General features: G+C 44.3%; 1 protein-coding gene across 1 annotated transcript in view; it reads right to left on the bottom strand.

The window, feature by feature from the left end:
• Positions 1 to 784: 784 nt before the first annotated feature.
• UBTD2 (ubiquitin domain containing 2) overlaps positions 785 to 23,630 on the bottom strand; it is a 47,578-nt gene continuing 24,732 nt past the window's right edge. The window contains exon 3 of the mRNA XM_030283830.4: positions 785 to 6,529. Within this exon, the coding sequence (XP_030139690.1) occupies positions 6,132 to 6,529 (398 nt within the window). The 3' untranslated portion in view covers positions 785 to 6,131. The remainder of the gene's footprint in view (positions 6,530 to 23,630) is intronic.

A 23,630-nucleotide genomic window follows, 5' to 3' on the forward strand; every position in this document is an offset into this window, starting at 1 on the left:
AGACTATAAAAGTGCTGCCCTGAATTAAGACAAAGTGTCAGGAAACGTAATTACAGGCCAATTACCCAGATCCATTATTTTTGTTCAGCAAGGAGCTGATCCCCAGAGCCAGGCACATCTCCGGGCTCTGCATTCTGCACGGATTTCACACCTTCCCTGCAAGAGAAAACATTGTCACACACCCAAATTCACATTACAACGTGTCCCTGAGGGGCATCAGAGGTAATGGAGGAATTGGAGAATTGCAGCTCCCAGCCAAAAGCCCCACTGAAGAAATTTCAGGAGGAAAAAGAACACTGAGTGAATTTCCTAAGCCGTGGCGTGACCAGGATTATTCTTATTTTTTAATGCAGGGGGAAAAAATGTTTAATTTTTTTGTTTTGTTATAAATACAGGGAATTTGCACAGCGTTTCCGCTGGAAATTCAGGGTGGTTTGCTCTCAGCAGTAAAAGATCTTCCCTAAGATAAGAAATAATTTATTAGCCTGGAGACAACCTGTGAGGTGTTAATAAAGTACAAGATAAAAACCCATAAAGCAGTTTGGAATCAAAGCAGGATAAAATCAGAATTCTGGAATTCTTCCCTGAGCAGTGAGGGGGAAAATATTAAAAAGCTTGTTTAACACAAATATTTGATTCTAAAAGTGTTCCTAGAAGTTATAGGGGAAAGAAACAGCCCCATCCCTGGAATTTCCCCATCCTGGGGGTTTCCTGGGGCAATCCCAAATCCAGCACAAGGACCGGGAACGCCAATCCCACAGCACAAACGCGCACACGCCAGGGCTTTTACCATAAAAATGAAGGTATTTATTCAAGAAGTACAAATTTGATGGTACCAGCCATCTTTGAAAGCCATTCCCGTGAGGCAGAGAGGACACAGAGCCGAGTCCCTTGCTCAAAGTGTCACCAAGTGCCACCAGGTGTCCCCCGGTGCCACCACCGCAGTCCTGGCCAGCTGTTGCTCAAATCCACCTCTTTTGAAACATTCCCTGGACTTGAGAGGCACAAATAAGGGTTTTAAGCCAAGACCAGTTTGTTGTTTTAATAAAGCCACCAGCTCCAATTCCTTTTATTGTCCACTGCCTGCAATTGTCTGCAGCTTTTGGAGCGGATTCCGATTTCCCAACGGAAGGAAAAAAAAAAGGGATCTGGGAGGGAGCAGGTGCAAGATTTTCTGGAGCTCAAGATGAACGAGAGGTTTTAAGGCAGGGGTCAGGATTTGAAGTTTTCTCTTTGCCCTGTGGCTCTGAGTGGTCTTCATGTGGAAAATGTCAAATCCAGAGTTCCCCCGGGGCCGACCCCGCGAGCGCGGCCCTGCTCGGAGGGTCGGGAGGAGTTTTCCATGGAAAATCCAGCAGACACGTTGGGTAAAAGTCTCAAAAGTCCACTTGGAGGAGCCTTTTGGTTAAAATATCTCATTTTCCAGCTGCCTGCCCGGTGTAGGCTCAGTGAAGTGTCCCCCTGGGGAAGGAGAGCTCCAACTCCATCCCAACGGAGGATCCACGCAGGTTGAATTCGGGAGAGGAGAGGCACCCACAGCAATCCCAAACAATTCCTGGGCAGGGAAACCTTGGAGCAGCTTTGTGCATCCAAACCACCACAGGGTGTTTGTGGCTGCAGAGGGAACAGCAGGACATTCATCATTTGGGGAGGAAACAGGAATGTGGATGCTGGGAAATGCAACCCCGAGGCTTCCCAAGGCAGCCACGACGTCCAGAGGGTTTGGAGCAGGGTTTGCTGTTTTCCAGGGAAGCTGCAGCGTGGACAGAGCTCATCCCCACAGCCAAGGCAGGGTTTTTATTTTTAAAAACACCTTTCTCAAGCACCTCTAATCCCACTCCCAGAAAAGTCCAAGCTGTCCCAGAGCTTCCAGCCACAATCCAGGAGGGATTTGATTGCAGGGAAGGGCAAAAAAACCAAAACCAACCAAAAAACCAACAAAAAGCCCCTTTTACTAACAGAGACTACTTTCATTTCAAAGTAACAGGATCTGAGCAGCACAGGGAAAAAGCCAAAAAAAGAAAAAAATTCCTTTTTTTTTTTTTTTTTTTAAATGTAAACATTCTCTGCATAAGGTGCAGGGTCTCGGATGTCTGTACAGGAACATGGAAAAGTTTGGAAAAGAGAGCTCCAGAACCAGAAATGCAGCTGCCCCTTCCATTTCTGAAGCATCACAGACATGGAGAAACGTTCAGCATTCACTTTGTCAACACCTACACAGCAAAAATGCTTCCAGAACTCCATGGCTAAAAGCATCCCACCATTGTAACAAAGAGTATTTTTGTATTTTTAATACTTTAAAAAAAAAATTTACATTATTTACTAGCAATGGATATATATGCAGAAGCACATCACACTACAGCAATATTTTATCAAGTTATCATTGACCTTCACCAAACATTATGCACAGTTGCTCCAAAGATTCCCTCTTTCCTCTCCTCCCCAAACTTTCTGTGGAAGGCAAAGAAAAGCTGGGGTTGGTTTGGTTGCTCTGGGGCTGAGGATTTTTGGTGTTGTTACACCCCAAATTTAAGGTGTCTATTAAAAACCCAACTTATCACACCACCAATTCATTTTCCAAAACACTCCCCAGCTCCAGAGAAGCGAAGGCTTTCAGAAAATGAATGCCAAGCTGTGTTTTGTGTGGAGGACCCCAAAACCTGCGATGCACCGAGGCAGGCAGGGACATTTGGGGGGCTCTGAAGGAGCAGCTGTCACTGGGGTGGGGAAGAAGACCCTGAGCATCCTTCTGCAGTGCCCCAAATGCACCTGCAGCACACCTGGGGCTATTTTTGGGGCTCCCTGGCCCTGGCAGGCTCAGGTGTTTGTGCCTCTCTGCCCTTCGAGCTCTTCAGGAGTGTGACTTTCATCAGGTCATCACTTCTGGCTCGGGCTCAAGTGGCAAGAAAGAGTAGAAAAATCTGAGCTGTGTCAAACAGAGCTGCCACTGACAGGGTAAAAAAGGCTCTCCTGGTATCAGTTCCCAGCCAGAGCTGAGCAGGAATGGCACAGAGGGCTGAGGGGGGAAATTTAAAAATCTCAAATTGATTCCTCCTTGCTGGTGTTGTGTGCGTTAAAATTCTGTTACAGCACCCCAAGGGCAAAACCCAGCCAGGACATGCTGCCAGCACCCTCCTGCTGCAATCCAGGGGTTCTCCAGCCCCTCCTGGGGTTCTCCAGCCCCTCCTGGGGTTTTCCAGCCTCTCCTGGATTTCTCCATCCCCTCCTGGAGTTCTCCATCCCCTCCTGGGGTTCTCCATCCCCTCCTGGGGTTCTCCATCCCCTCCTGGGGTTCTCTATCCCCTCCTGGATTTCTCCATCCCCTCCTGGGGTTTTCCAGCCTTTCCTGGGGTTCTCCATCCCCTCCTGGGGTTCTCTATCCTCTCCTGGAGTTCTCCATCCCCTCCTGGGGTTCTCTATCCCCTCCTGGGGTTCTCCATCTCTCCCCAGCAGCCACCAGCCCCCACAGGAGAGCCCCTGATCGGTGCCACTTCAGCCACCCAAATCAATTTTCCCTCTCTCAAGGGATGCCCCCTCTGCCCCAAAACTCATCCCATACTCTCAGCCTTCTCCCCTGCACTGGAATCTGCACCAAACCCCAATTTTTAGGGCAAACTCCATCATTTGAGACACAAATGTGTCTCTGTTATGTCACAATTTCCAGTTCTATACCTGGCCCTGTCAGCCATGTGCCTTTGCAGCTTGTTGCTGAGATTTTTAACAGCTATTTTGAGATTTAAAGTTCTTTCCTAATAGAAACCTTGTAAAATTGTGTTTCTGCAGGGTGTGTGCTCAGTAGTGCTGTCACTTTATACAGAGAGGGTCAAACTCTTCACTGTCACCTCTAAAAGCATTTTACCATTGAATTCTTTCAGGTTTTGATATGTGATGAAGGAGGGGGAGGCTGTTAAAGAGAATTTTCATGAACAAAGTCTCTGTTCTACTCAGAACTCCCTCACAACACAGCCCTCAGAGCTTCACCTTTCCTCCCTGCCATAAAAGCAATTAATATAAATCATGATCATGTGGAACAGTGTCATGAAATTAAGCCTCAGAGGGGGCAGAGCAATCCCAGCCCCAACATCTCAAAACCAGCACCTGGCGACAAATTGCCTGAATGAAAATAGAAATAATAATAACAACAATAATAATAATAATAATAAAAGGATCCTACAAAAATAAAAAAGTGGTGTTTTAGTGTTCACAGCTCCAGGTTTGCTCCTCCTTAATCCATCAGAATTTTCCCCCCTTTCCAGGAGGGACTGCAGGGAAATGACCCCATAAAGAACATTTATCCAGACATATAAATTATGCCTTTTAAGACAAGTAGTGTCTTCCTGGCATGATCCCATCTTTTGCCCAGAGAAAACCCAAGAGAGATTTTTTTTTGACTTGTTTATGTAGCAAATATTTCCCCCTCCCCTGGAATGCAAAAGATTTGGCTGCAAAAAAACCCTCAAGTACGGTAAATCAAATTTGCTTGAAAAAAACTCCACAATAGAAAACTTGTTCTAGGTTAGTACTGATCAACTCACTTTCACCTTTAAAAATAAAGGAAAAAAAAAGAAGAAAAAAGGAAAGCAAAGCAAGTCACTTTGGTGATTATGAGAACGGGGAACTCATTTTCCTTTCTACAGCTCTGCCACTGCATTTCAGGCACCCTGTACCAAGTGGGGCCAGTGGGGCTGTCAGAAACCCTCAGGTTTGGTACAAAATGAGGACCAAAAAAAGCTGTAGTTGGGTGGGGTGGGAAATGCAAACAAAACGTGGCTCTGTTTCCCAACCATCAGTGAAATTCTGCTTCCACCTGCTGGGATGTCCCTGATCATCCTGACTCTGGCACAAGCACTCTGCGAGCCAGAAATTTGATTTCTATGGAATTACTGAAGGAGCAGAAGTTTAAAATTGTCAAGGGTTTCACTTAATTCACAGAGGGAAGACAGAAACCAGGATTAAAAAACCAAAAATCATTAAGAGCACGTTTAACTTCGGAAGAAGTGATTTCAACGATGGCTTAAACCCCAATCAAACAGAAATGATTAATGATGATTAAAAGAGCAGGGCCTTGATCTCCAGCAAAGGCAGGGGTGCAGAGCAGCCACAGGGCAGCTCCAGTGGGGGAACCAAGTGCATCCCCCAACCCCAGCAGGGTCTGTGAGACTACAAAAGGATTTGTCATCTGCTGCAGGGCCCCTGGGACATTCTGGAGGGCCAGCAAGGGCCCAGCTCTGTGCTGGTGAGGCCACCCCAGCTGTGCTGGAGTCACCAGAGCTGCAAGGCTGTGCCACCCCAAAGGCTGGCAGCCGTGTGCTGCTGCATCCTCAGCCTCTCTGCCCGTGCAGGGCAGCACGGGGAGCTGGGATCCATCGCACCTGGCAGCACCTGCAGAGTCACCTGGTGCTGTGGCACACAGGGGCTGCACTCACAGAGCAGCACTCAGCTGAGCACAGCCTCTGTGGTCTGAGGGACAGCAATTCAGCAGGCACAGAGGCAGGAGCTGAGGCTGAGGCTAAGTTGGAGCAGGTAAATTACAGTACAGAGCAGCCAGGGCTGAGTTATTGCCTGAGGCAGTGGCACAGGACTGCACTGCCACCTCGGAATGTACAATTGCTCAGGCTGAGCATCACCAGGAGCTGCCAGAGAGCAAAGCCCAGCCCAGCTCCGCTGCCCAGGGCTGGCTGTGCCTCATCAGAGCCCGGGCACACCCGGAGGGATCTCCGTGAGCACCGGGCTCCTTCCTGCAGGAACTGCATACACTGATTCCGTTTCAAGTTGGTTTTTTAAATAAAAGTGCTCTCTGCTGCTCCGGCCTCGTGGATCGGGACACCACTGACAGTTCCAGGACCATCACACGTCTGTATTAAGTGAAGAACAATCTCTTCCCTCCCTCTTTTCCCTTTCTTTGCCCTTGCCCTGTTCCTCTTGCTGTGCTCAATACGAGATCAGGCAAACCCCAGAGGCCAGGTTACGGTTTTACGTTTTTGCAGATCTCCATCACAGATGGAATTTTTTTGCTGGTCATTCCTTGCAACCCATCCACGAGCAGGACAACCCCAAAAAAGAAGAGAGGGCAGCGAAAACAAACCCCACAACAGAGAGGCAGGAGAGAAGAACCAACAAACGAGCAGAAATCAGTTTTCCACCGGGGTGGGATTTGCTAAGGGCTGGCTCACGATGACTTGCACCACGTAGTCCTTTGGGATTTTCAACTCCTCCAGTTTCATTTTGTCTGCCAGGGGTCTCCCAGAGAAGAACCAGCGCTGGCTGCCCGGTTCCACCCCCTCCACGGCGTGCAGCCGCCGCTTCATGTGGTACACGCTGTCCATGCTGCGCACCTGCAGCTTCAGGTCTTTGCCCGTGGACAGGCGCAGGCGCAGCTGGCACTCGTGCCCCGAGTTGGGAGGGGGGTCAGGGATATCCAGAGTCTCCAGGTCCCCCTTCTCCTCGATCATGTTGATGGGTGGGGCCAGGCAGTAGACGGGGAGCTGGTAGCGGTTGCCCAGTTCATCGTAACACTCCGTAAGAGCACCTTGAGGAGAGAAAAGGGGCAAAGTCAGTGGGAATTTGTGGCAAGCACACTTCTCTCCCTCTCAGGATTTTTCATAGAGGTGCACAGAGAGAAATGAAAGAGAAAACAATTTCTATTTCTGCTCCTTGTTTTTCCCATGTGGAATGTGTTTGGAGAATTGTTTACCTTGGATTCTGGCGAGGATTGTTTGAGCTGGTGGCCAATCCAACCCAACCCAATCCAACCCAATCCAACCCAATCCAATCCAATCCAATCCAATCCAATCCAATCCAATCCAATCCAATCCAATCCAATCCAATCCAACCCACCTGGGGCTGGGCTCTCAGAGAGGGTCACCAGTTGTGTTAGAGATAGAGTCAGAGAAAGTAGTTTGTAGTTTTAGTATCCTCCTTTTATATAGCATATTAATATATTTTAGCATAGTTATAATAAAGAAATAATTCAGCCTTCTAAATTGAGTCAGACATCGTCATCTCTTCCCATTGGGTTCGCCTGCATTGACAATAGGAATTTGTCTTCACAGGGAGCAGCAGGCACAACTTTCCCAGGCTTTGTGCTGGGGAAGAGAAAAGAATGATAAACAATTCTTATCTTCCCTTACTACACCTGTAACTGTACAGATGTAGAATGTGTTATAGAGATTTGGTCACCAAAGGGTGATTTCTTAATTAGCCACTAGTGATAGTGTTTAGATTCATTTGACCAATCTGGTAAAAGCCTTGCTGGCAAGGGCTGTAAGTTTTTATTAATATAGTATAATATAATATAATAAAAGCAATTAATCAGCCTTCTAGAATCATAGTCAATGCTAATTATTACCCAGCAGGGACCCTTACTACAACAGGAATTCCTGGCACATTTCACACTGGAGTGGCCACTCTGGGAAGTTTTACCCTGCTCTTTTACCCTTTACCTTCTTTTACCCTGCTCTTCAACCACCCAAGAGGTGAGGTTGGAATTGAGGCTTTAAAAGGACCAGACAAAAATCATCAATGTCCCACCTTGTTTGCATAAAGAAGCTCAGGGGTTGGGATAAAAGCAAACACCCCCTGAAAGCCAAACACCCAGATAAACCAGGATAAAATCCCAAAGCAGGGGGGAGGGATGAGGATGTGCTCCCCTGTGTCATTTCAAGGAGGAATCTTTCAGCAGCAGCATGGCCAAAGCTCAGGACACACAAATGCCACCTGGAGCAATTCCACCAGGCTGAGCCCGAGCTGTGAAAACGCAGTGAAAGGAGGATTTTGTAACTTCTCAAACGTCCCCAAATTGCTGGAATGGTTTTTCCAGGCCTGGTGTTTTAGTGAGCACTGCCAGGACAAACAAACACGGCCACCCAAGTCCGAGGCTCCATCACCACCACAGCAACAACACCCAGCACGGATTTTGGATTTCCACAGCATCTCTGAGTCCCACATTCAAAGCTCTGGAGTGTCAGGAGGGATTTTTATTTCCCTAAACTCCCTTGGGATCATCTGGATAACCTGGGTGCTCAGGAATTCTACCACGTGCTGAAGTATGAAATACAGGCTGAGTTTTTCACAGTGTAACTTTATAAAATGGATTTTACTTTCTAAAATAGATTTCAAGTATTACCCTAAAAAAGGAGCAGCACATTTTCAGTGCTGTTTGAAGAATTCAAGGCAGAGAAGGCTGAAAGCAAAGCCAGGGAAACTGAGGAAGCTGCATCCCAAATCCCAGCAGGAATCCTTTCTCAGTGAGGTTAAATCCCCTCTCCCCTGCTCTGAATTTACCTGTAGAAATTACCAAAATTTCCACATTTTTGCCCCTAGAGGGGCACAGTCAATTGCCAAATTATCCATCCTTGTGGTGCTGGGGATGTTTGAGGAGGAGCCAAGTCCTTGAGACACAGAATATTAAAAACCTCTTTGACTCTGCTCTGCACACAAGTGAGAAACTAAGGGGGGGTTTTATGTGGAGGGATTTTTTCAAGCTGACACTGAGTTGTCTTAAACTTTGCTTTTTGATCAGCAAAATTGCCACAATATAAAATTATAACTCAGGGATATGTGGTGTCACCCAGCCCAGTGTAACAGCAGCATCTTCTGCTGGAAATCTTTTGGGTAGGAATCCTCTTTTTTTTAAGGATAATTTGTGTTTGCAGAAACACACAGAGAAAATAATTCAAAAGATCAATGTTTTAGGCTTTCTGTTTGTTCAGGTAGCACCAAGACATCTGTGCCCTGAGATTTATGAGAGAACAAAACAAAGAAAGAAATAAAATTATATCATTGCATCAGCTCATGAAAGTGTTTTACCATTAATGAATTTCAGAGCAAACCAACTTCTATCAAAGCTGTGCTGGACCCAAACCCTTTTATGGTTCTTTGCCATTTACAGACTCAAGTTTGGAGCTCCCACACTTCAGTTTTGTTTTACAACATTCATTTCACTCCTCATCTATTTGCTAAATATCACAGGACTAAATTCCAGACATAGAAACAAGTTTACTGCTAAAAACAAGCCAAAATCCAAACCTCAACAGCCTTTCAATGTAGCTAAAGCAGCTAAAATTTATTCAAAAGCCATTTATCCTAAAAAGAACGCATCAGCTTTAGAAGAGCAGCTCAAAGAGTTAATTTGAAATAACACGGGGGGAGCTTGCTGAGGAATTCCTTCATCATTTTCTGGTTGCCCAGCTGAACTAACACGGAGGTCAAAGCTGATGCTATAAACACTGGATTCCTTCATCATCATCAGATAAGCAATATTAAAACACAGCCTCTCAAACAGCAGCTAACTTGGAGGGCTGCTAAAAAAAAATAGAAAAAGGGACAGCCTTTTTTTTTTGCCAATAAAACCCCACAGTCCCCTCTCAGACTGAGAAATGGTTTCTACCAAACTGTGAATGTAAGAACAGGTTATTAAACCTCCCCAGTTATCCCAGTGCTCCATTCATCCTGGGGAAAATGTCCCAAAATATCCCTACTAGAGAACATGTCCTAGCATCGCTGTTCTAACTGAAAATCACAAAAAATCAAATATCCCAAAATATCCCTACTAGAAAACATGTCCTAGCATTGCTGTTCTAACTGAAAATCACAAAAAAATCAAATATCCCAACTAGAGAACATGTCCTAACATTGATTTTTTGTGCTTTTCAGTTAGAACATCAAATATCCCAACTAGAGAAGGTGTCCTAACATTGCTGTTCTAACTGAAAATCACAGCACAAAAAATCAAATATACCAACTGGAGAACATGTTCTAATATTGATTTTTTTTTCTGTGATTTTCAGTTAGAACACCAAATATCCCAACCAGAGAACACCTCCTAACATTGCTGTTCTAACTGAAAACCACAAAAAATCAAATATCCCAACTGGAGAACATGTCCCAACATTGATTTTTTGTGATTTTCCATTAGAACACCAAATATCTAAACTGAAGAACACTTCCTAGCATTGCTGTTCAAACTGAAAATCAAATTTCTGATCCTTCCTGCAGGATACAGCAGCTTGGACCACATTTAGCTGAAAGGGGCACTAAAAGACTATCAAGTTTTTATGAGAAAGTGGAAATCAAGAAAGAAATAAATATTTTTTAGGTTTTTTCTGTTCCCAAGCAGGGTCCTTCCAGCAGAGGAGGATGCAGCCTCCGTGTCACTATTGGACATGAAATGAGCACACAGAAGTTTGGTGAGTTCAAGAGATAAAAAGAGCCAATTTTATTTCTGACCTCAAAATATATAGAATTCCAAAAGTGGCAGTGGATTGGAGGATGGAAGTGCCACCTCTCCAACCACACTGGTCAAACCAAAATCCATCAATTCTCCCACAAAAAAGAATGCAAAATAATCATTATTTACATCAACATGTGTGAGAACTCCAGTAGAAATACGTAAAGATTATCAGAAGGCTGAAGAAGTTTTATGAGAACTTTAAAACTTTCAAAAGAACTATAAAAGAAAACTTAACACTTTTAAAATTCAGGGCAACACCTCCTCAAAGCAGAGGAGGAAAAGGCAGCAGAGAGATGCTCAGAGCTGCAAGGAACAACCACCCCACATCCCAACTCATTTCCCTGCCTAATTTCCCTGCCCTGCTCCCCTTTCCTTCCCCAAACCAACTCAAGGATTGGAATTTTCACTGCTGGATCATCCCAAAAAAACCTCTGGAATGGGCAGAATCCAGGAGGAAAGCAGCAGGAAGGAAGGGTGGCAGACAATGCAAAAAAACAACAGCAGATGGGATTATTTTAATATTTCAGAGCTAACACCAACTTGGAGAGTGAGGGATTCTGGAAGGAGCTACAGGCAGAGCTTCTTGTTGGTTGTTATCCAGGTAGGAGACAGCTTGAGAGTTTCAGAGGGAAAAATCAGCAGATGTGATCATCAAGCATAAGGGAACAGGAACATTTTGAAATTAATTGCCTTGCCAGCCACAAAAACTTTGTTTTATGAAGATTGTGAGGAAATTTCACTGGATTTGGAAGGGAAAACACTAAAAAGGACTTGTTAAAATACTGCTTTCACCCGTAAGCAGTTCAGAGTTTGGACTTATCCTCCTGCAGGACCAACAATTTTAAGAGTTCTCAACAACAGAAAGGTTAACTTTTGTAGGAGTTATTAAGTCAAGCAAATATGGTCACACTCACCTGAAAAAACAAAAAGTTTTAATGCACTTGAAATGGCATTTTAACATTTCCTTAAGCTGCACACCATTCTCTTCAGGAAAATTCTTGTTTTCTCTTCATAAAGTTGCCTTCTATTTAAGTTTTAGAGCAATTTTGAGAAGCATTGCTCAGAAACACCCAAAACTTAAGAACTGAGCAGATTTCCATTTTATTTTTCCACTTCTCTCAGACATATTTGCTGCAGGAAAAGAAATTAAGACAACACAACCCAAAATGTAGCACTGCAGTGAGACTCAGCTAATTTAAGGAGACTGTCTGTGTATAACACATTTGCCCAAGGAACAGCTGGTTCAGTTGTTTTTCTGACTGAAAATCTCCATTCCAAAGCCAAGCTGAGCCTGGACTGCTGAATAAATTGGGGATAGCAGAGCTCTCACCTGTGGAGTATTGATTTGGACCCGATATAAATCACTGACGGCTGAAATTCAGAAGGAAAACAAAGAGGTCTCTGGGTTTTACAGCAGAGCAAAGATGAGGCAGAAAAGCTAATTATCTCTTTATTAGCTCTTGATTCTAGGTCTGAACTGGGAAATACAAGATTTTATAAGGAAAAAATGCCTGTGCTGGCATCAGGAGCACGTGGGAGAGGTGGAGGGTGGCTCCAGCAGAATGGGAGCGGGGCTGGGACAAGAGCAAACACGCAGTGCTGCATTCCACTCTCCTCCAGGCAGCCCAAACTGGGAGGAATTCACACCAAAAAGCTCCTCCTGGCTTAATCCCAACAGAAACTGCTCGGTTCATCTCTGGAAATGCCCAAGGATGCTGTTATGAGAGTGGCTTTTCCATTTTCCAGAGGGAAATTTGTGGGAATACTCATGCAAGTCACCTTGCACGATGTGCAGAGAACAATAAAGAATTAATGGTGTGGGGGAAACACTTGATAATAAAGCACCCATATGAGCCCCCTCCCCTGCTCCTTCCACACTAAATTTCCATGGGTTATGCAGAATTGAATGCCAGAAAGCTCCTGGACAGAGGTGCAGTCTGGACCCTGAGGCAGGGCACAACTTTTGTGCTCTCATCCCCACCCTGCCTCTGCCACTGCAGCTCCTTAAAGAATGGGTTTGCAGATAACGAGCTTGAAAGCATTTAATCATTCTCATTTCAAATCCACTGAAAAACAGCTCTTCCATTATGGGCACATTATTGGTCTGGCTCCATTCCACGCTGGAGAACAACTCCCAGAGGCAGCAGGAGATCCCAGGGCTCCAGGAGCTGCTGGGTGAGCAGGGCCAGCTCATTCCCACTTATGACACACAGGGATTGAAAATGAAAAGAGGGGGGGAAAAGGACACTGACACCCTTCCCAACCTCAAGGATCCCACCCAGCTGCTTTTCCTGCAGTCACAGAATGGTTGGGGGTTTGAAGGGACCTCTGGAGATCCAACCCTTCCCAGGCAGGGACACATCCAGGTGGCTTTGGGATGTCTCCAGAGAGGGAATTCCACAACCTCCCTGGGCAGCTGCCACTCTTCACAGAAAGAAGTTTTTCCTCATGCTGTAATACCAAAATAATACTTTTAAAGAGCAAATCCCAGCTGGAGAACGCAACCAAAGATCCCTCAGGTGTATCCAAGCCTTTCTGCCTCAAACTAAGCACAGCTCACCACAACACAGGGCTTGTCCAGAGAAATTGTGGCTGCCCCATCCCTGGAATTGTCCAGGGCCAGGTTGGAAAGAGCTAGGACAGTGGGAGGTGGCACTGGTTGAGATGTAAGGTCCCCACCAACCCAAATTTTGGGAAAAGCCTGCTGCACATGGGCAGGGAGAGCAGAGGAACAGGGATGGGACATTTGGAAAGGGGTGCTCAGGGAACCAAATCCCTCAAAATTCCTCTTAGAAATCCACACTAGTGCCAACAGCAGCAGTGGCAATCCTGGCAGAGGAGCTGGGATCTGTCACCCCACTTCACTCACCTGATGGAGACCAGGGAAGAAGGGACTTAAACCAGAAAGCTCCAAATTTCCCAGCAGAGTAACTTCCACAAACAACCTAATCCTCCCCTAAAACAGTTTTACCAGAGCTCAAATTCCTCCACTCTGTGCAGTTCATTGGCTTTCCATCACTGGCTTTGATAAATAAAGTAATTATGCATTAATGCTCAGTAGTTGTCATGTTAACAACACCATATGTACTGCCACTTCCACATCCCTGTAAAACTTGGATCTAATACTGCATGGAAGGAACAGCTTCCAAGAGATATTCCATCAGGGTTCAAAGATGACAAGTCATTTTACTAATGAAGTATTCATCTACTACACTGCTTTGCATGTCATGAAAATAGATGCCTGTCTAGACAGGCTTCTTAGATAAAAATTTAAAAATAAAATGGTTGGTAAAAGAGCTCCTCTGTGTACCCTCTTCATTTACATTTGCTATTCTGCATTATCCAGCTTCTTCAAGGGGCTGGAGGGTTTTGGAGGAGAAAAGGAGAGCAGAATATCATCACCACCGGAGGCTGCACTGCACCCCTCCAAGCACAGCTCCCTGGCAGTGTTTGAAGTGCCCAGGTCACCTGCTCAGGGTGAGGCTGAACTCACATTTACACAAGTTGTCGCTGCCTTGGTTACCATTGATTTTTTTAGCCTGTAAATCCAGAGTGAGCACCTGGCACTCAGCATCCCAAATCCCACAACTGGCGTGGTTCAAATGGAAAAGCAAACGGGAGGGTCACATTACACACCTGACAGAAATCTCCTTTTTCTTGCCAACCACAGACACTGACAGATTGTGTCCCTGGAAGTCTACATAGTGCCACATCCAGAAATTCCTGGGACACTCCAGGGATGGGGATCCAAACCTCCCTGGGCAGTTCCAGTGCCTGAGCTCCCTTTCCATGGGGAAATTCCTGCTGATGCCCACCCTGAGCCTGCCCTGAGGCCGTTCCCTCTCCTCCTGTCCCTGTTCTGGGAGCAGAGCCCGATCCCCCAGCTCCAACCTCATTCCAGGGAATTGCAGAGGGAGAGGAGGCACAGACTGACCATGACTTGTTGGGATGTTCAATTAGCAACTGGTGACCACAGGATTCGAGCTGCTTCACCTCCTGTGCGCTCCAGGCAGGGAGTTCAGCCTCCAATCCATCCCCTGCCTGCTCAAAACGAGATTTCAGACAGTTTAATCTGAGCTCCAAGTGGATCTGGAGGGAAATTCGGGCTGATACATCACTTGTTAAAATAAAACTCCAGGTAAAGCAGCAGCAGCAGCAACCCCTTGGACTGAACACAAACAAATGTTGGCTCTGATGGAGCGTGGAGTGCTCTCCCAGAGCTGGAAAACTCCTCAAACTGAACAACTCCCCCCCACCTGTGTGCAACAGGGAAAGAAGGAAGTGATGCCTTCAGTTTGAGCTTTCCTGTTTTCCACACTCTGTACTGCATTGGTTCAGAACTCTGAATTCCATGTAAAGTGTCAGCAAGTTCTGCTCACAGCTCAGGCACACTGAACAATCCTTTTCCAGGCCAGAACCAGCTCAGGCACACTGAACAATCCTTTTCCAGCCCAGAACCAGCTCAGGCACACTGAACAATCCTTTTCCAGCCCAGAACCAGCTCAGGCACACTGAACAATCCTTTTCCAGCCCAGAACCAAGGACACCGCTGCAGCTCCAGCCCCAAAAAGTGCAAACAGCAGGAATGGAGGAGAGCAGCCTGGCAGGGTGGGACTGCATCACCTGGAGCTGGAATTGGACAATGAACCCCAACATGGAAATGGACCCAAACTCATAAAAGTGTCAAAACTGGTGACCAGGAGCCCACCTGGGGTGGAGCCACGGCCGGGCTCTTGCACTGCCCAAGGTGTATCCTGTGAAGGCCTTTCCATAAATCCCTGCTATATTCCTGTGACTCTGCCCAGCCTCTGAAGGCAGCACAAAGACATTTATTTCAGAAAAGTGTTGCTCAGTCATCCTCCCCACGCCAGAAAAGACAAACTGAAACCAAAGGCAGGAAATAGAGAGGCAAGAGCTGCAGGGGAAGGGACTCGAGTCCAAGCAGTTATGTTGACAAAGCTCCTCAAAACACCTTTCAAACCACAAAGTTAAAGAGATTTAATGAAAACAACTGTAGGATGTATTCTTTAATAAACCCCTATTTATTCTGTAACTGTGCTGCAGGCAGCCTCTGAAGGCAGCACCAGCCCAGGATGACCCAGAGGTTTGCCCGGCACCTCTGTGCTGCAGGGCTGCAGGAGCTGCAAAGGAAAATAAAAATAAAATAAAATAAAACTAAAACTAAAAATGAAAAATAAAACCAAAATAAAATAAAAATAAACAAAAATAAAAATAAAAATAAAATAAAATAAAAATAAAATAAATAAAATGACATTAAATTAAAGAAAATTAAATTAAATTAATAAATTAAAATAAAATAAATTTTTAAAATAAAATAAAATTTTAAAATACAATAAAATAAAAATAAAAAAATCAAATAAATTTTTAAAATAAAATAAATTTTTTAAATAAAATAAAAAATAAATAAAATAAAATAAAATAATGGCCCTTATTTCAAATAAAAAAAGAGGAAAAACTGATTAATTAAGCAAAAAGGTGGAAGATTCAATGTTGGTGCTGCCTCATGCCCTGAATGTGCCCTGAGCAGAGGCTGCACAGATGGTGAGAGCCCAAAAAGGTTAAAAATTCAAGGCCTTGCTGTACCTGTGACCTTCTATTAAAACCTTCCTTGATCACTCAGGAATTATTAAAAGCACCTCGGAGGTTCCATTGTTCCTGTGCAGTTTCAAGGAGTCAAAACACGGGTGGAAACACCGAGATCATTTTGCTGCAGGTTTTTCTTTGCCATAAAGCTACAAAGCAAACATTGCAAACATTGCTGGGCTCAGACGTGGCTCAGCAAAAAAAGGAAGTTTTTCTCTCAGTGCTGAATTTCTCAGTGCTAAATGTCAGCAAAAAGCAGCTCTAGGTGCAAGAAAATCCTTCGAAATTAGGATTTTTCCAGAGGTCAAGCTGTCTGTAACACAGCCAGTGAGTGACTCCAAGTTCTCAGCCTGAATATGTGTCGAAGGAGGTTGTGGAATATTTCAAAATACTGAAACAGCTCCTGAGTGCTGCCCATGTTCTCTGTGACACCTCAGGCAGGATTTCCTCAGTTGTTACCTGCTCCTAAAAGGTTAAAGGCAGAAACTTTCTGGGGCTCACACACTTCTGCCTTGCTTTTGGAGAAAAGTTATCATCTTATTATTATTATTTAAATTCCTGAGGCCAATCCAGCAGAAGATGCCAAATGTTTTGGCCACAATCAGCTGAAGATGATGAAGAGGAGTGGGATGAGGCAGGTGGGACACCCAAGGGTTGGCTGAGCCCCCCATTTTCCACCCTGAGGGCACCAATCCCCCCAGGAACACCAAATCCACTACAAACCACAATGCCAGAAGCCTGGAGATCACCAGGGAAGGCTCTCACTGGAATCTTCAGGGGTAAAACCCATTTTAAACTTAATTTCCCACCTCCATTTGAAACACTTCATATTTCTTTTTCTCATTTCCCAAGCAGACAGCAAGGCAGATGAAGCTGATCCTCAGTGCCTCCACTGTAAGCAGCCAATAATGGAATAAATGTCCACTCCCGGGGAATATTGAATAAAGCAGACATCATGTCCTGACCACTATCAGATACCACAGGACAATTATTCACCTAAACCACTCAACACCTGTCTGGAACATCTGCAACACCAACCAGCAGCTTCCTCCACGAGGAATTTGAGAGGTTCTTTTGTCAAAATTTGGGTTTGTTTATTTTGAGCATCTCGTGGCCAGTTTGGGTTTGTTGCTTTGTTGGCTTTTTTTGGTTTTTTTTTTTTTTTTTTTTGTTTTCTTTTTCTTTAAAGAAATTAGCTGCAATTTTCTCGTCACGCATCAATGGTTAAAAAAAACCCTGAAACAGCATTTCTAAAAAGTGTTGCACATCATCCTCCCCACACCAGAAAAGACAAACTGAAACCAAAGGCAGGAAATAGAGAGGCAAGAGCTGCAGGGGAAGGGACTCCAGAAAAGTCCAAGCAGTTATGTTGACAAATCTCCTAAAAATACCTTTCAAAACACAAGAGCAGAAATTAAAGATATTTAAGGAAAACAACTGTAGGATAGAACCATAAGTGGGGTTTCATTTGAAGGCTTGAGAGTTTCTAACCTGCACTTAGATATATAAATATTCCAGCCAGCCACAATTGCTTTACATCCTGAGGACTTGATTCATTTTCCTTCAACTTGAAGAAAACATTGGGAATCCAGCATCCCTCAGAAAGGATGTTGTGATCCATTAAAAAAATATTAATCACAGCAGAAATGATGGAAAGCAGCATCTTCATTGCAGGAGGCTGTTGAGGAAAGTGATTCTTTCTCAAGGTCAGGAGGAATTTGGAGACACAACGACAAAACACATCTTTTACTAGAACCATGGCCATTCCCAAGGGGAAAAAGCCAATTTTCCAGGTATGATGGACACAGAAAATGCCAAAATTCCCCGAAGTAAGAGGCAGCAGAGGAGGAGAAGGAGCTGCCACTGTGCCCTGAGCAGGCTGAGGGAAGCTGGAGCAGGGTAATCCCAAATCCAGGCACAGCCTGGAGGTGAGGATCCCTCCTTTGGATGGAGCCTCCTATGAAACAGCAATTCCTGGGCCTGGGCACTGAAAGAGGCAGAGATTTGGGGATTTCTCCTCAGCAGGAGGAACTTCGGGAGGAGCCAGGGCAGCCAGAGCCGGCCAGGAAATGGATTTGGGAATGAGCTGGGAAATGGATCTGGGGATGAGCTGGGCTCCCACACTCCAAAAAATGGATTTTGGGCTGAGTTTGGCTCCCTTGCTCTGGGAATTGGATTTTGGGATGAGTTGGGCTCCCTTGGTCTGGGAAATGGATTTTGGGGATAAGTGGGGCTCCCCAGCTCTGGGAATTGGATTTTGGGGTGAGCTGGGCTCCTCCACTCTGGGAAATGGATTTTGGGGTGCTCTGGGCTCCCCCAGAGAAATGGAATTTTGGGATAAGTTTGGTTCCCCCACTCTGGGAACTGGATTTTGGGATGAGCTGGGCTCCCCCACTCTGGGAATTGGATTTTGGGATGAGTTGGGTTCCCCCACTCTGGGAATTGGATTTTGGGGTGCTCTGGGCTCCCCCAGAGGCAGCAGGAGCAGAGCCAGCAGAGCCATTTCTGTCACTCCTGTCCCTGCCCCGTGCAGGGAGGGGGATGGGGCTGAGGCACCAAGCAGCAAAATTGGGATGCAGCTCCCAGCCCTTCCCCAGAGCATCCCTGGGGCAGGAGGGGAAGGATCCTGGGAGGCAGGAAGGGACTCCAGCAGCATTTTGTGAAACGCTCAATGTATTCACTCCCCATTTCAGCCTCCGGAGGGGACTTGACGTCAAGAACCCTTAAAAATAGCCATGGAAGTGTAGAAGAAAAAGCAAAATAAAAGCACCCTCCTAATGCACACACAGCCTCAGTGCCAGCAGCAGCTTGGCTGCTTCCTCACAAGACAGCAGCAATTTTGGGTTTTAATCTCTTGCCTTTTGGGTTTGTTTTTTTTTAACTGAAGTTAAACCAGAAAAAGCTTCCCTTGAACTAATAACTGCTGTCTCCTGAGCAGAGTTTGGTCAAAAAAAAAACCCCCCAAAAAACCCAAAGCAACAAACTAGGAGGCTCAGCTGTAAAATTTATGATATTCACTACAGATTTTAGAGTTTGCTTAATTTTCATGGGCTGCATTTTCCTCTCAGTACTACTGCTGGTCATATTGACAGACAGGCTTTGATAGTCAGACCTCCCAAAGCTTTCATAACTCGGCTGGAAACGAAAATTAGACAGCCACAGTCACCAAAATATCATTTACTCCCCTTTTAAAGGGGAGTATTTGGTGTCCTCACAGAAAAAACACATTGTCCAGCAACGTTTTACGCATGTGTAGAGAATGTAAGCCATCAAAAATATGATTTTTCATGGTAATTAAAAAGCCTCTTCAGACAAGCAATTCCTACAGCTTTAATTCCCAGAAATAGATAAAATTTTGAGGGAGAAGAGGAAGAAAAAGCAAAAGGAGCTGGTGGCTTTAAGGGCAGCAGTTCAGAGGGGATTCAATTTAAATGCGAAAGGTTCCACAGCAAAATTCACTGTACAGATTCTCTCCATCACAAATTCATCAACACAACAGGGAAGTCCAACATTGCCACCACAAAAAAAGCTCTGCAAAAATCAGAGTTCCACTTCTGGAGCTGTTTAATTGACAGGAACCAGCCATGGAATGGTCAGGGTTAAAAACCTACATTTTACAGCATTTTTGTGGCAGATATTTTTGAATTACTGTGCAAATTTCAATACTAATGCTTGGCCTGCTGGGCTGTGAGCACACAGTGACAGCTCAGTTTTCCATCAACATAAAATAAAATAAATGGACTCAATAAATGGAGATTTGCATCAACATAAATAAAAAGGGAGTTTTCAACATAGCAAAGGGCAACTTTTTTATTGACTAGAAGTGATAAATGTTAAAAACAGCCAAACCTGATGGTGGAGTGCCCATCCCTGGAGGTGTCCAGGGAACAGATTCCATAGAGTTCTGGGTTCCTCCTGGAAATTAAGCAGCTCCAGAGGTGGAATTGTGTCATTTTGCTTTTTGTTTGAAGGCACTGTTGGATTACCTGTGGCATTGCTAAATCTGTGATTGAGAGATCTGCAATGTAACTCTGGTGGGACTGGATCTTGGAAACCTTTTCCAACCTAAATAATTCTGAGATTGTGTATGATTTAATTAGTAGAGTTTTGCTGGAATTAGGAATTTGTGATGGAAACACTCCATGCCTCCCCCACACTGCTGCTCCAGGCTTTGAGGGCTTTTCTTGTTATTTAGGACTTTTTTATGCTTTTCTAATTGATATTTCACCCCAAGGAGAAGAAAATTCTCTGTTTAGAGTGGGAATAGCTCAGTGATGTCCTTTCCTTCCCCCCAGCATTTCAGGGAAATATTCCCATCCCACTTTTGGGGATCTCAGGGACCCAGGACAGCAAATAAAGAGCCAGAGCTGCTGCCAGGAAAAGCCAGCTGAGACCACAGGAGCTTTCAGAAAAGCAGAAAACCCAGCAGAGTTTTCCCTTTTATCACCCCAGCAGCAGGAAAGGAGCTAAACCCCAAAACCCTGAGAGCTCTGCAGCAGGTGAAGTGCCCACCCTGGAATTTATTGCCTAATAAGGGTTAAAAACACCCTGACCCAAAGCTGATGGTGCAGTGGCTTTAAGGGTAATTTTTATTTTATTCTACTTTTTGGTAATTTTTAAAATTTGTTTTGGTAAATTTTATTTATTGTATTTTATTTGCTATTAAAGGTAACCTATATTTTATTACTTATTAAAGGTAACCTGCATTTTATAACAACTTACCCCTGTATAAATTGAGTTTTTCTGCCATCTCCAATTTATATTTTAGCAAAAGAGCAAAACAATGCAAGGGCTGCAAAGATGCAAACTCTGAGATATTTAACCCAAATATCCTGGGAATTCTGCTGCAGCTTATGAAATGTCCATCCTGGAATTTAAAAACTCCACTTAACCCCAGCCAGACTGCAATTAATATTAATGACTTGCAGGCCAAGTTCAGCACAACATTAACATTATTATAAAATACTACACACTCCAAGATTCCCTGTTTGATAGCTGAGAACCATGGAAAACTCTTCTTCATGAAATTTAAATGGACTCATTAATAAAATATAGAGGATGTGCTACTTTAAGGCAGGAGGAGGAGAAAAAAGAAGTATAAATCGGTGATAACGTTATTTCTATTTTTAAATCCATCCCACAGAGTCACCCAAGATAGATGAGAAGTGCTAAGCCCATCCCACGAGCTTATTTATTTATTTAATACTTCTTACATGCTATTTTTAACAGCAGAAGCCAGCAAAAGGCATCCATTAGAAAAATCACAGTGGTGAGAGTCTTCCTCACACCAGAGGAGTGACAGATCTGGCTGAAAGCAGCCTCACAAGAGATTTTAAATTTTTTTTTAATTTTTTTTCCCCATTTCTCCCCTTCGCTTTGCTGCAGGATTTTGGAATAAAAAAGCAATTTTATTTTTGCAGCATCAGCTAAGGCTGAATCTCTGTGTGCCAAATCTGTATTCGTCAGCCCTTCCTCAGTCCCCAGCCCCCTCCTCTCCCTCCTCCAAGGTTTCATTTTCTCACCAACCCATGGCTTGAACAGCCAAATGTGGATGCAGGGCTTGGGTTGGGCTTTTAATTTATTTTTTTCTTAAAGCTTCTTGTTGTACACACAGCAAATAAATGAAAGCAAACACCAGAGCCCCTGGCACTGCAGCATTTTGTAGAAAAAAAACAGTGAGAAAGGTTGATTTTTTTTTTTTCATAGACTTAAAGGAATTTATCCAACAAATGTTGGGTTTTCTTGGGGAAATGTTTAGATTCCCACCAGGAATACAAAGTGGCACATCCAGGGATGGGGATCCAAATCTCCCTGGGCAGTTCCAGTGCCTGAGCGCCCTTTCCATGGGATAATTCCTGCTGATGTCCACCCTGAGCCTGCCCTGGTTCAGCCTGAGGCTTAATTTTCATCCAGACTTTTCTACAGGAGACAGAGCCTTAAAAAGATCCAGAGGAAAAAAAACAAAAAAAACAAAACAAAAAAACCCCAAAACAAACAAACGAAAAAACAAAACAAAAAACCCCACCAAAAAAACAAAAACCCAAAAAAAAAACCCCAAAAAATAAAACCAACCCTTCTCCCCAAAAAACCCAAAAACACAAACAACAAAAAAAACAAAACAAAAAGAAAAAACAGAAAAACAAACCCCCTAAAAAGCCCCCAAAAACAAACAAAAACCCCAAAAATAAAAAAACCCCACCAAAACAAAAAAACACCGACAAAACCCAACAAAACCCAAAATAAAAACAAAAAAAACCCAAAACCCCCAAAAAAACCCATAAAAAAAGGGATAAAAGTTGAATTGCAGACACCACAGCTGCATTTCTTCACCGCTATTTTATTTTCCCTTCATCCCAAATTTTTCCCAAAATGAGCCTTTTGTGAACAAAGCCCAGAGGCCGCTGGTGTCACTCAGAGCAAGGAGAGTCTGTTTGTCCTTCCTCCCTGGAGAAAAGCTCAGTTTGCATCCCTGGGTCCCCAAATGGAAGGATTTGATCCATAATCTCCTCATCCATGGCACTAACAATGCCTGATGAGTCAGGAATATTTGGATTTCTTGAAGCAGCAGCTTTCTCTGGACTGGGAAGGTCACACTGCATGGAGAACTTTGCAAACTGATGCCCAAAAGTGAATAAAAAATAAATATTGCAATTCTGTGGGTGGAAAAATCCCCAGTTACCTCCACATCCCAGATAAAAATTCTAAATATTCTCTCTGTTTGGAATTCAGCCTCAAGCCAGGCCTGGCTTGGGCAGCAGAGCCTCTGAAAGAATTTGATTTCTGAGTTATTTCTGAGATACTCTGAATATTCTGCATGTGGGCCTTAAAAAGCAGATTATAACCTGCCAGCAGTAGGCAGGACTCGAAGCAAACTGCTGGAAAAACAGATTTAAGAGTTCACATCCATTTTTTTTCTCCAAATCTGGGAGCCTTGAAACAGCACATGACACATCCTCTCTTTTCCTGAGACTCACAAGGGACTCCCCCTGTGACCCCAAAGCCAGACTGAGCCTTCCAGGCAGGATGAAACTGCCTCAATTTTGGATTTATTCAACTCCTCCCTCACAGTTCCAAGCTGTTCTGCCACTCTAACACAGACCCAACAGGCCAAACACCTTCTCTGCAGGATTTGATGCCATAAATTCAATGTTTTCTCCCTCGTGTGACATCTGAATGCACAACCCAACGCTGCCAAAACAGCTCATTAATGGGGGCTCATCAAATTCATTACAGAAATCGTATCCCCCTTGCTGCTCCTGCCTCCAAATCCTCATTTTTTAAGAGAATTATGTTTTTATCAAGTTTTTGTATTGTCAGAACCAGAGTCAGACCCGCACAGAGAAGAGCTTTCCCACATTAAAGACAATTTTTGAGGGCTGCAGCCTGATGTGAGGAAGACACCACAGTGAAAGGTCACCTGTATTTTATTCCAGCATCCCTATATATAAATTGAGTTTTCCTGGCACCCACAATTGATATTTTAGCAACTAAAAACAATGCAGCAACTCCCTTAGGTCTGCAAAAATGCATTTTCTGAGTTATTGTTTCCATTTATCTGAATGGCGACTTCAAATGATCAGTAATTTCTTTCCAGCCCCTCTCACTGTATTTCTGTTAGGAATACAGGGAAATTATTTATTTCTGAGTTGTGGAGTGAGGGAAATAGAGCTTAGAAAACAAATCAAACCCACCCAGCAGGATTCAGAATAACAAAACAAAGGGGGAAGTACCCAAAATAAGAGCTTGCAGTTTATCTCACACAGGATCTATCAGCAGATTTCCAGCCCCAAATTTT

Source organism: Taeniopygia guttata, chromosome 13 (assembly GCF_048771995.1).
Source record: "Taeniopygia guttata chromosome 13, bTaeGut7.mat, whole genome shotgun sequence".
In the NCBI taxonomy this organism is placed as follows: Eukaryota; Metazoa; Chordata; class Aves; order Passeriformes; family Estrildidae; genus Taeniopygia; species Taeniopygia guttata.